This window comes from Suncus etruscus, chromosome 16, assembly GCF_024139225.1.
Source record: "Suncus etruscus isolate mSunEtr1 chromosome 16, mSunEtr1.pri.cur, whole genome shotgun sequence".
NCBI lineage: Eukaryota > Metazoa > Chordata > Mammalia > Eulipotyphla > Soricidae > Suncus > Suncus etruscus.
Window position 1 is genome coordinate 35,708,143 of NC_064863.1, and position 13,833 is coordinate 35,721,975.

Below are 13,833 nucleotides of genomic sequence, written 5' to 3' on the forward strand. Positions count from 1 at the left end.
ATCTCACAAAGAAAGAAGCATGAAAGAGAAGAATGTTCGGCTTTGTTTGTTTTGAAGCCACTATGTTGTTGGGTAAAAATGGCTAAAGCCAATTTCCTTCACTTGTTTTTCTTTTCTTTTCTTTTTTTTTTCTTTTTTCTAATTCTTTGGCACAGGAATGGGGGAGCAGGGAACATTTCACATAGACAATGCAGCATAGTGTTAGACCTGTCAGTTAAGCTTGTCATCTTCAGAAACTACAGGAGGTGGGAACGGAGTGATAGCACAGTGGGCAGGGCATTTGCCTTGCATGTGGCTGAGTCAGGTTCAATCCTCGGCATCCCATATGGTCCCCCAAGCTTGCCAATAGTAATTTCTGAATGCAGAGTTAAGAGTAACCCTGAGCGCTGCTAGATGTGGCCCCAAAACAAAACTGCAGTGGTTGGAGAGGGGAATGAAGATATACTGTACAGTATGGTGGTTAAGGTGCTTGTACATAATCAATTGCACATAATCAATGCTAGTTTTATACTTAGCACCACTTATGGTATCCTAAACACCAGTAGGAGTGATGCCCTGAGCACAGTGCCTGCATAAAATAGGTGTGACCCAAAAACCAAAACCAAAACCAAACACCAGCAAAACTGCAGGAGGGCAGGCCTTCAACACACACTTCTATGAGAACCACATTCTGGCCATGAACTATTCCCATGAGAATCAGTGGGCAGGGAGGGGAGGATCCGCTCATCAATTCAGTGGAGTCTCCAAGAGTCAGAACATCTCGTCGGTGTTCTTGTCCCACCACATCGTTAGCTAGTGTAGCCTGCTGAGTTATAGACTTCACCAAAATATTTGTGGGTGAAGGAAGGATCTATGAATATATGTGTGCAGATATTTGTGTGTCTGTGTTATGCATGTTTTACCTGTGGAACATGTTAATATGAGTCTGTATATGTGTATGTATACATGTTATATTTGTGTGTTGTGGGATGTCTGTGCATATGTGCAGAAATGCCTATATATATGTGCCTATCAGTAGGCAGGTATATATGTATTTTGTGCTATGCTTGTGATATGTGTCTGTCTAAATGCATTATATCTATTCTATGTGTGTGTCTATTGTGTTCAGGTACTATGTGTGTTGTATCTGTTGTGTTTTTGCCTGTTGTACTGTGTCTGTATTGCATGTGTCTGTATATATTTATATATGTTTGTATCTGTTGTATCTGCAGTTTGTTTGTTTGTATATATTGTATATTATGTCTGCAGTGTCTGTGTATGCCTATAGGTATTGTGCATGTTGTGTCTTTGATTTGAGTATGTCTACGCGCAGTGTATGTGTTTGCCTATATGTATTATGTGTGCTTCGTCTGATTTGTGTGTATGTCTATATGTTCTGGGTCTTCAGTTTTTGTGTGTGCCTATCTGTATTGTGTTTTCTGTGTGTCTGTATGTATTGTATCAGTGGTTTATTTGTATGTCTTTGTATGTGTGTGTTTGTGTATATGTGCAGACAGACTAACCTTTTATTCTTTGCATTGCCCAATCTCTTGTTGAAGGAACTGTAGGCTGGGATCTCCTAGAAGCAATAAATCTAAAATAGTTGGCTTATTTTCAGCTCTTGCAGAGTCTGAGGGTCTGTTTCCTGAAGAGTCCCTTAAGTGCTTTTCTAAAACTTGCATTATCACAATGTGATCACCAATTTTCACCTGCAGTTAAGACCTACTTGGTGTAGACTATCTTGGATTTACCAGAGTGCTAATGAGAACAGATCTCAGACCAGCTTAGAAAGCCTCAAGTCCTGAATGCTAGTCTAACAGGGCACCCCAGGAGATGCCTTTTCCAGGAGCCGGAAACACAAGCTCATTTCCACCTCACTGAGTGCCTGGGCCATCACCTGCTTGGGTATTGGATAGTGTAGGATACAGCTCCATGCGATTTGGACTGTCACATTCCCACCACATATGTTCCCAAGATAGCCATGAGTGTCACTTTTCATTTGAAGCATTCATTTTCCTCTCCACTTATTCACTTCTTCCAGTCAGCTGTCAGGGACTCGTGTCTCATTTTTGAAGTCATCTTTAGAGTATTCTATTCCCCCTCCCCAGAAGTGGTGACTAATGTTATATTGTTTCTGAAAACAATAATGGCAGTTCTGATATTGGAGCCTTCTTTCTAATGGGCTGTTTAAAAGCTCCTCTTAATTCAGAAGTTACTAAAGCAAGGAGGATTTCATTTGGATAGAGCTACTGCAAGCAAAGAGTAATTGAACTATGCATTGATTATTTGATTCACTTTGAACCTGTCTTATTGTCTATCTTAAAACTTGCCTGTTTTCTTTCAAGAAAATCTTTTATTAAACTCTTCCAGCAGCTACATTTTTCTGTTAGCAAAATGGTAAAACTCATCCAACACACACACACACACACACACACACAAACCAACAATTGATTTGTCAATCCACAGAGAAGTGCACATCCATGGAAAAAGTTATTGCCACTTAACACATGGTACTCCTGAATCAAGTAGTGATATTATACTAAATATATTTATGATAAATCATGGTTTTCCATTTCTGCCTTAACAACATGTGAACTGTTTTTCCTAATTCTGTTGGTCTGCTGATATATATATATATATATATATATATATATATATATATATATATATATATATATATATATATATATATATATATATAAAGGTTGATAATCACTAGTCAATCTCCTAAGATAAAACAAAAGTCAAAGAAGATCTTAGAACCTTTTGATCTTTTGGTCTCTTTTCTCTTTTCATAAACAAATGCTGTAGAAAAATATTGCTCTCTGGTTGGATTGACCTGTTCTAGTACTATGAAATAGCATTCCCATTTGGTTGCATGAATTGATGAAATTAGAAAGGTACACGAAGATAATCTTGCAATGCATTGTACTTGGTGGTTTTGAGAGCAAGGTGTCTCAACGATCGATGCCACAGGCAATGTTAAACAGTCTGGAAATTTATGAAATAGGAGAGATACCAGAAGGAGCAAGACAAGCTGAAAGAGGAGTGGGAAAAGGCCCAGAAGGAGGTGGAAGAGGAAGAACGCAGATACTATGAGGAGGTAGGAAATTCCTAAGTGGCAATTTGATTTTGTACTTCTTATTCCTCATTCTTGCATTACCTTTTGACTGTGTTGCGTAAATATGCATGTAGTGATGATGCCTGACTCTCTTTATTCACAGAAGAACCCATCAGCCTCTTTTAATGTTTCTTATCTTGAGACTTGGATGTGGCTGAGCTATAAAGCGCATACATGCCTTGTACATGTGAGGCCCTCAATTTGATGCCTGACCCCCCACCAAAAATTAACAGAAAATTAATATGAAAAATCATATTCTAGAGCTATTAAGCCATATTGCCCTCAATTTATTTTTCGTTAAGGATTTGTTGCCATACCCTGAGCGGACACTTATATTCATTTTTTACTAAGATTCTTGATTTGTCTTAAAGGGAAGTTTGGGTTTTATTTACTTATATGTGTCTTGTTTTGTGACAAACATTTAGTACTAGCCATGTAATTTTATTGGGATAATTTTTATATCCTGGTTAAAGGAATCCATACCATTGCATTGCCTGAGGGCCTTAAAGATGTTTGGAGAGGAAGAAAATTTTGTTTTGTTCTGTTTTTTAAGATGAGCAAACCAGACCACAGTAGAGAATTTGAAGAAAACTGCAGTTTTTGTATAATATAGCATCAAACTTGTTTGTGATGTTGTGAATTTTATCTTCAACAACAGTTTTTGTGCAGAACCTAATCTCTAATAGCATTTCTAATTAGGTTTCTGGAACCACAGAAATTAATTTGCAAAGCTTTTGTTTATTTTTTCCAAATTAAATGCTAATTTCTAAATTGTTTCCCATGGAATATATCTGATTAACAAGCTTTTTAAAAAGAGGAATTTTAAGAATGGCTTGCTTGTTTGCATATATCTCGATATTTTTTTCAAAATGTCCTTAATGAAATTTTTCTCTTGAACAAATATGATTTTCTTTTTCCCTTTCCCCCCACCCCCTTTCAGTAATTCCTTCTCTTCCCTTAGGAGCGTAAGATAATCGAAGACACTGTGGTTCCCTTTACTATTTCTTCAAGTTCAGCAGACCAGCTCTCTGCAGCCTCCTCTATCACAGAAGGCAGTGCCACCATGGTAAGATTGAATGCAGATTACAAAATATAGCAACACAAATAAAAGCACAAAACCATGCACTTCTCACAAAATTAAATCCAGGACTGATTATTATGATGATGATTATGATGATGATGATGTTATTATTGTACCAGCTTCCTGGAACTATTCTTGCCATGACCAAACCTTGGAATCATTTTCTGAGGATCAGTTCAGTCCATCTACATCTGTTCCCACATTATGGCAATCAATGTCTTCTGATAGGCAAGATCCCTGTTAGGGAAATCATGCTAGATGGACCTTTTTATGCCTCTTCATTCATTTGTTCAGCAGACATTTGCTCCTTTCTTCTATACCAAACATTCTTTTGCACTGGTTGAATCCACAGGGTGCCAGCAACTAGCTCTCCATCAGCCTCCATAAAAGTGATTTTCAGACCAGTCTTGAAATGCACAGGAAACTTGTATCTGTCTAGAGGGCTAGAGCCAGAACTCAAAAAGGCTTGCTTTCCTCCCATATCGCCCTCCTACCCTGGGTCATAGTGGTAGGAGACATATGTCAAACCAAACCTGGGAATCCCATATCTGCACTTAAAAAGAAAGTTTCTGAGTACTAAAAAAGCCATGTGCCCTGAAATGAGCAAATGTGTTAATGTGTTATTATGAAACATAAAAATTTTAATCAGTTCTTTTTGAATGATAACTTTTGAGAGAACTGTTGGGTCCCATTTATACCTTGATTGGTTATTGATGGATCCTCAAAGAGCTCCCAAAATGAGAAATTGATTCCCATTCTCCTATCCCCTTGGGGGGAAGAGATCTTGATAATATTTATCAGCAGCAAATAATCCACACAGACAGGAGGGTAAAGGGGTAAGAAGATGGATACAGAGTTCTTTGTCAGCCTACTACCAGCAGCTCCCAAACACCTGGAGCCAACTAGTAAACTCTACCAAAAGACCTCGAGCACCTCGCTCCCTAACTATTTATTAGGCTCTCAACAGTGTCCCCACCTGGAAGGTAGAAGGTGGGATAACAGGCAGGGATAATAATCTTATGGAAATGCTTTCATATATAACAAGAACTACAAGCTCTCATCTCTATTTTAAATAGATATGAAACTACATATCTATTTCAAACCACTGGTAATCAATTGCTATTTAATTAATTAGGATGATTCTCTGTGAATTACAGGCAATATTGGAAAATAATTGAAATTATGGAAACACAATTAAAAATGTACTGAAAATGATGGGTCAGAAAATGCTTTGAATAGCCCAGAACCAGAGAGAGACAACTGTTAGCCTGAGTGTTTAAAAATTCTATTTAAGGTTTTCTTTCTTTTTTACATTAGAATAAGATGGACTTGGAAAACGGTCGAGAAGAAGAAGAGAGAATGCAGAAGAAACTGTCCCAGGGCGACCGCAATGATTTATTGCATAAAACTAGGGAATGTGATCCTCCGGAGGAGAAGAGCAGGTAAAGCCCTTCCCTGGCTCTACCCATTCACTCCAGGGAAGAGAACTTATTGGTAATGCAAAGCATATTCAGCTTTGAAATGATTATTCCAGTAATACATTACATTGTGTTTGAAAACATTATAATAGCACTGAAGTTAGTGTCTTTACTCTCTTGAATATAAATAGCCTTATTTTTAAATAAGTGAGACTGTTTATCAATAAAGGGAGACAAATCTATCACAAAAGGCACATGCTGTTAACTTAGCGCCCCAGCCTCAGTGTCATTTACCAGAAATAGTTCATGTGTCTAGAGAGAGAGAGACACTGAAGTGCAAGATGGGCTTTCTCCCACTGTGGCTTTACTGTGGATCTGAACTTTACCTGAAGCCCCATCTGAACTTTGAAAAGCTAGAGTTACTCTGGGTGATAATATGAAAGAAGATCAAAATATCAGTTTTTTGGAGATAGGTAATCATCACTCTAATCCTTGAGTTTTCCATGATATTTTAGAATATCATTAGATATTCTAAATCATTAGAATATTAAGAACTAATTTAGACAGAAGCTGAGTCTGGTTGTAGCATTGGTCTATGGTGGATTTATTACTGCCATCTGCTGCATACCTCAGAAAGAAACCCAAAAACATAGAATGCTAATAGTGGTCTTCCACAGTGTTTTATAAGACAGAGTTCCCACAGGGAATATTTCAGTGATATGAGATAGATATCAGATAGATCAATATTAATTGATTTACACACACACACACACACACACACAGCCACCCAAAGCTATGAAGAACTATTTAGTATCATTTTCAAAGATTGGCTGAGAGCTGAGCATTTCTGGTAGAATTTTGCTCCCCAAATTCTTTGCTCATCACCTACATATCTTAGATGAGTTATAGGATATAAGGAGCTTAGGCCCATATCCAGAACCTGCTGAACCTTTTGATCTGCACATCTTGTTTAATACAGTTTAAAGAAACTTCATGATTTTAATGAAGTGGAAGCTACATTTAGGACTATTAGAATGATGATGATAAAATGTTGATATTTTTTGCCAGTTCTCCCAAGAATTCCTGGTATTAACAGGGATACCTATTTATCTTGTTAATCTTTCCTTTATTTGCACTCAGATGCTATTACAAGGCCATGAGCAGCTAAGGTCTTAGATGGCTCCCATGGTTTCAACAGTGATTCCTCTCAGAAACCCTAGTTTCTGAGACTCCAGTATGTTCCAGAAACCATTGGAATTATTATTAAGGGGGAAGACAGATGGGAAAATGGGGAGGTCATCTAAAGTTATGTTTTCTCAAGATTGTTAAATTGGTGGACAATGAAAATGTGTGCTATTTCATAGCACCAGAAAACTAATTTGAAATTACAATAATAAACAGGACCAAAGAGATAATGCAGGGCATAAGGCACATGCCTTGCATGCAGCCAACCCAGTTTGGATCTCTGGCACCCTGAGCACCAAGAGTAACTCCTGAGCATAGAGCCAGAAGTCCTGAGAATTGCCATGAGTGGCCCCAAATTAAAATAAATAAGTGGGGTCCAGTTAAAAGTACCTGTTCTAAAATATATTTATTTTTAACAGTCCAACTCCAGGATTCCTTGCACATTCTGAGACCTCTGTATCACAAGGAGTCCATGAGGACCATCTACTGGATATAGACAGGGGTGCTTCACACTGTGAGATGAACCCCCAGCTGGCTCTGGGTAAGAATGATAAGAGCAACTTGGACATTTAATTTATTGTCAAATCTATGTTTACTTTTCAAGCCCATGTTTTCCTTTGAACATATACTTTTCTTGTTTCTATATCTCCTTGCTTACTTTTTCCATTCTGAAGAAGCCCAGGTTCTCTCTTGAACATACACTTTCTCTTTTTCTCATTGTCTTTCTTTAGTAGTAGTAGTGGAGGTGGTGATGGTGGTGGTGGTGGTAGTAGTAGTAGTAGTAGTAGTAGTAGTAGTAGTAGTAGTAGTAACCTCTCCTTCAAATTTTTCTTTTTTTAAATATTTTATGTAATAAGAACCATACTTTGCAATATTATTGGTAGTTGAGTTTTATGCATTCAAAAGTTAATACCAATTCCACCTTCAGTTTCAACTTCCATTACCAGTACCCTCATATCTGTCATCACCCTCCCCCACAGCCCTCACTTGCTACCATGTCAGACACCTTACAAAGTTCAGTGGTTACAGCTTAGATTCATGTTTTCAGTGCTCATGGCCTTGTAGTACTGTCTGTGTTGAGTCTATGCTTTGGTTGTATAACTATACCATTCTTCCACATCACCAGTATAACTAAAGCCTCAACTCCTGTTCCCCCATTGATTCTCTTTTTCATCTTCCTTCCTTGATTTCTTTTCTTCTGTTTTCCTCCATATGCTCTAGAGCCAAGAGTGATCTAGATATCCTCTATTTACTACATTACATTTTCTCGTTTATTATTTTATATACCAGACATAAGTAAGATCAACCTGTGTTTGTCTTCTTCAGGCTTATTCACTCAGCATAATATCTTCCAGTATCAACCAGGTTGCAGCAAATTGCATGATTTTATCATTTCTTGCAGCTGCACAGTATTCTATTGTATATATGTACCACATATTCATAATACATTCATATGTTGTTGGACACAGATTAATCCCATATCTTAGCTACTTTACTAGGTGCAGCAATGAATAATAAAAATTTATTCAAACATCCTTTTGAATAAATGTCTTAAGCCCTGGGGGTAGATATCCAAAAGTATAATCGCTGGGTCATTTGATTATCCTCACATTTCTCTAAGTTCCATTGACCACTCAATCTTACTTGACCACTCAAAAATATGGAAGATCCTCAGCTCCCATGGTTTGCAGAAGCTTTTGGATGCATGCTGCTCTTCTAGCTTATGATATCATACAGAGGTTTAGCTGCATTGATGCTGCTAACTGGTAACTGATGCTAAGCAGCATAACCCACCAACTGTCAACACTTTTGACTGGCCTGAGTCTCTCTGAACCCACCACAGCTCTCAGCAGGCACTTTGAGGAAGGTCTTATGAAACATGATAGAGACTTTTTTCTGATCCTAAATTTATCCTAACTTCAGAACCAGCCTGGAATCAGCAAATCTCAAACTCACCCCCTCCCTCTTTTGAAGATGTGAAGCCAAAAACGCTCCCATTGGATAAAAGCATTAACCATCAGATTGAGTCTCCAAGTGAAAGGCGGAAGTAAGTATCTGAAAGGCAAAGCCCTGGATTTAATTGTTGATTATGAAGATGGGGAAATGTGTGGGATGGGGAGGTGTCAGCTCCATTTTTGTGTTATCTCTTCCTCTAATCTCCTTGACAAGGTGGCAAATCCTTATGGAAGTTTGAGATTACCTTGCTATCAAGTAAATACATACATGCTGAACTGTTCTATTTGGATGGGAACAATGTAATCATTTTAACCTACTGTTATAAGACTTGGAAATTGCTGGTGCTAGCCCAGGATGGACCACAAAAACAAACAAACAAACAAACAAACAAAAAACTTGGAAATAATTTGAAGCTCTTTTAAGTTGTTAATTTATTTCAGTGAGCTAAATTATCTGATCCAACTGATAAATGGCTTTCCAAGGGGGGGAAATGTTTTCCTTTCATTACATTCCCACTGAGTATATTTGAATTTTGTAATGAATAGTTTCTATTATTTTTGAAGCCCTTCACTGCATTGAGAAATAGTCTTCTTTTAATACCTCAACTCAATGAGACCTTACGATAATCTTTACAAATTATTATTCCAACTTTACAGATGAGGACATTGAGACCCAAGGAAGTTAAATGAGCTACCAAAAGTACTTGACTTGATTAAGTGGTAGATAAATTAAAAATAAACCTATAGTAACAATATAAAAATTTATAGCATCATTGGTACTTTAACACAATGCCAGAATACAATTTGTGCATCTTCCCATCTGGTTGCTTCATTAGTAGTGCTCCACTTTGTCCAGGGCAAAAGTTTTGTGCAGGAACTAAAGTTTTAGTATGAAATTCTGGCAGCAATAACCGTTTTTGTTGGCATAGTCTGTTCAATGGAACATCGAGATGTGAGTCATCAGTGATACACTTAGGAATCAGTGTGTTAATCATTGTACCTGAAGTGTCTCAGCTACCTGGATTCAGAGTTTATCTCTGCCACTCGTCTGCATGCAACTTGGTGCAAATTACTTTATCTTTCTCGCCCTCAGTCTCTTTAGGCATAAGATTAACAGAAACTACTTCCAGGCTCCTGTGGCTGGAAAATAGTAAATGCTACAGACTGTTGATGGTGTCAGTAATGATGGTGAACAGGATATTAACTTGTTTTGTCTTTTCCCTTATTTTTCTTCGTACTCTTCTCAACATAATTTTTAAACTATTCCCCCTTTTCTTTTACATCTACCTACTTTCCTATCTAAATGTCTATATAAAACAGTCATTGGTAAACCACAGAAAAGCAGTCATTACTGTTGGTTGACTAAAAGCAACACCACTCTAGGGCATTCCATGCACAGGTGACACTGGAGAAGATGAACTGTGGCTGAAGAGCAAGGAGGATGACAGGGCGCCCATGAGATAGTCCTGGAACACTGTAAAGCAGCCAGCGATGCTTTGCTTGCTTCCTCACTGACACTTCTATTTCCTTTATACCTGTGTTCTGGCCCTTTCTGTACATATAACCATAAACAAGAGCTCCCAACTGATACTTTAGTCATAAGCAAAGGTCATGTTAGAGACTGGGGAAATGACTCAAAGGGCTGAAGTACACTCTGCCTGCAGGTGTCCTAGCTTCCATCTTGACATTGCTGGGTGTGCCTTCCCCCCTACCAAAACCAAATCAACCTACCATTCTGGTAGCATCTGGGGGTGGGGTGGGGCCAATATTGTGCTTTATAGATGCCTAAAGCATAGTACTCAGTAAGGTTTGAAACCTTCCTCTGATCTCGAATGCACTTACTGGTGAAGCTATCTCTTGGGAAAATATTTCCCTTAAGCTATGCCCTTGATTTCTGAGCTTGCCCAAACAGCTCTCTCTTCTTCATCCATGTTTATATCTAACTCAGCATGCACACTTAACTAAGCCAAGATCCTGGCAGAATCAAGAGTGGGAAAATAGCTATCTTTCCTGTTTGGCCAAGCCAGAGAGAAGTTTACTTTATGCAGACCAGTCATAAGACCAAGCTTTGCTTTACTAGGTTTTGGTTTTGTGGGTGTTTTTTGTTTTTGTTTTTGTTTTTGTTTTTAGTGGGGGAGGCACACATTCAGGAGTTACTCCTGCTTATGCACTCAGAAATTGCTCCTGGCTAGGGAGACCATATGGGATGCCTGGGATTGAACCCAGATTCATCCTGGGTCAGCTGGATGCAAGGCAAACATCCTTTCTCTGTACTATCTCTCTGGCCCCTTTGCTTTACTAGTTTTTGTCCTTTGAAAAATGACCTCTAGGAAATTCTGTGGTCTTTTATTTAGTTGTCCACAAAGTTTTTTTCTTTTTCTTTGGTGGAGGTTGTAGGGAGTGTTAGGCCACACCTGGCACTGCTCAGAGTTTACTCCTAGTTCTCCACTCAGAAATTACTCCTAGTGGTGCTCAAGGCACTATATATAAGCTGGAAATCAAATCTGGGTCAGATGTGTGAAGGCAAGTGCCCTATTCATTATAATGTCACTCCAGCTGCCCATTTTTTTGTTGCTGTTTATTTGATTTTTTTTTTTTTGAAAGAATTCCCAAAAAGTTCTCAAGAGACCCTGGGATATTTCCTAGTGATACTCTGTCCACCAAGCTGGGGCTCCACCTTCATTATACATAGAGTTTGGTATACCTTTGGGGGGCCAGGCAATGCCAGGATTCGCATTCCAGTCTCACACATGCAAAATAAGCACTCCAGTCTTTGACCTGTCTCCCCAGCCCCAGAACATTTTGTTTTTTGTTTTCCTATTTAGACTCTTCTCAGTGAGATTTGGCTTTTCTTGGCTTGCCATAATGTTTTGCTCCTTTGCCATGTGACAGGAAAAGCCCTCGTGAGAACTTCCATTCTGGGCACCTCTCGCCCTGCCCTCTCACACCTCCTGTCCAGTCACCAAACAGGTATAAGAGGTCAGCAAGCCTTTCTGAAGCTGCCTGATGTGCGCCAGGCCTGCCAAGCATGATTCCAGCTGAATTTATGCTTGCAAGAAGATTGGGGGTGTGTATGGAGTGGGTACATGGGGTTCCATCCATCTCTCTTCCTCCTTGCTCCCCCAAGGAAGAAGAATACTCACTCTCCTCACCTGTCTGCTGAGCCTTGAGCCCACAAAAGCAAAACTCATTGTGTAACATCTAGGAGCCTGTGGCCCAGGGGCTTAATGACATTGCATGAAACCTGCAATCTAATAATCAGATCCACCAGACAATTGCTGGCCTCCTAAGTTGGCGCCTGGGCCTCCAAAAACAGTTCTGCCCTTCTAGGCAGCCATGTGAGAGGAGACCTCATTCTTCTCTGTTAGCCTCCTCAAGTCTCTAATGAGGGCTTCTGGACAGTTATTGGGCTCTGTGATAGTCTTAAAAGCTGCCCACGTTTCCCTTCCCTGGAGAGACAGATTACTGAGTACTCAGAGCTTTTTTTCGATTGAGAAATTTCATTTAACTACTGGATAAGAGGGAAAGCCTAATAAATAGAGTTTGCTCAAGGCAACTCTTCTTATTTTTCTCCTCTTTTCCTTTCTGTTGCATTTGTCCCTCTGTGCCCTGTCAGCTTCCAAATGATACTGCTCATCTTAAAATTGCTTATATACGTAGTTCCAGGAATTTTCCAGATGCCATGGACATCTGGTCTTGGTTGCCAAAGTGGCCTTAAAGATGCTGCCTCTGCACTCACCTGGTAGAAGGCTGCTGGTTTAAATTTTGATGGGGAGAAAGAGACCCAGTAGCTTGGGGACCAAAGGCTACAGAAATGGGCAGATAAAAGCCATGTCCTCAAGGTGCTCAGAGTCAGCGACTGGTGCCCTGAGATCAGAGAAATTAGATAATTGTACCAGAAGAAGCAGTGGAGACAGTCTACACAGTTCTTTTTATTTAAAAGGAGCTGGGGTGATAGTTATAGCAAGTAGTGCTTGCTTTTTTGCATATGGCTGACCCAGGTTTGATCTCTGGCATATGGTCACTGGGCACTGCCAGGAATAATTTCTGAGTGCAGAGCCAGGAATAAAACCTGAGTATTGCTGGCTTTGAACAAAAATCAAAAGATAAATAAATTAGTTTAAGTTAAAATGGGATAAACCTCAAAGTGGGTTCCTACCACCAGGTTTTAGAACATGGGGTTATAAATTCCAGGTGAGGGATGAGTTCCATATTCACCTGGTGCCTTGAAAGCAGTATCACAATGGTTTATTTTTCTACTTCTTATCCTCAATTTTATTTTTTCTAATAAGAAATAAGCCCTGTCAGTCAGTGAACCAATTGTAGAAAATTTCATTACAATATTGAGACCTTAGTAAAATCACAACTGATTAAACCTGTGGGAAAGAGGCAAACTTCTACACGGGATCCAGACATTTGATTACTTGAATAGAACTTCAGCATAAATTCTGTAAAATACCACACATACACATATGCAAATGCACACATGTTCTTCACATGAGATTCAACACTTACAACATAGGATTGAGCATTTGAGCTAAGCAGGGTTTGCAACTTACATATTTTCATTCTGGCTCATTCTAGGTATCATCATCATTCCATTCATTTCATATGGCTTTAAAAAAAATCCAAGTATTTTTTATGAGGCCACAAGTGCATGTTTCTGCGAAACTAAATGGAACCTCTAATGATTCTATATTTTTTAAACCTAGGTCTATAAGTGGAAAGAAACTCTGTTCCTCCTGTGGTTTGCCTTTGGGGAAGGGAGCCGCCATGATCATCGAGACCCTCAATCTCTATTTTCATATCCAATGCTTCCGGGTATGTGGATATTTCTTGTCTTTAACTTACATCTCATTATGTCTCAAATAACATCTAATTTGGAGACATCTTTGGGCATCATTTTTGATGGTGAAGCCTCCCCTGTAGATTGTGAAGTAGGGGTGGAGTTTTATCTGTCTTTCAAGATAAAACTTCCCTCTTCTGGATCTCTCTGCACTGTCCAGTAAGCAAGTTGGTGTGATGTGTCTCAACAGATAGGTTTTGCTACTTAAGAATATCCAAGTTTGCAAAAAAGGCATAAATGGGGCCCTG

At 39.0% G+C, this 13,833-nt stretch overlaps 1 protein-coding gene across 6 annotated transcripts in view; it reads left to right on the forward strand.

The window, feature by feature from the left end:
- LIMCH1 (LIM and calponin homology domains 1) overlaps positions 1-13,833 on the forward strand; it is a 384,023-nt gene that overhangs the window by 357,927 nt on the left and 12,263 nt on the right. For 2 of the 6 annotated variants that reach the window (XM_049790107.1, XM_049790109.1), the window contains 7 exons: positions 2,990-3,082; positions 4,062-4,166; positions 5,499-5,623; positions 7,204-7,325; positions 8,708-8,831; positions 11,632-11,718; positions 13,452-13,560. In XM_049790107.1, the coding sequence (XP_049646064.1) occupies positions 2,990-3,082; positions 4,062-4,166; positions 5,499-5,623; positions 7,204-7,325; positions 8,708-8,831; positions 11,632-11,718; positions 13,452-13,560 (765 nt within the window). The remainder of the gene's footprint in view (positions 1-2,989; positions 3,083-4,061; positions 4,167-5,498; positions 5,624-7,203; positions 7,326-8,707; positions 8,832-11,631; positions 11,719-13,451; positions 13,561-13,833) is intronic. The other 4 variants (XM_049790108.1, XM_049790110.1, XM_049790111.1 and 1 more) reach the window with 2 other exon arrangements.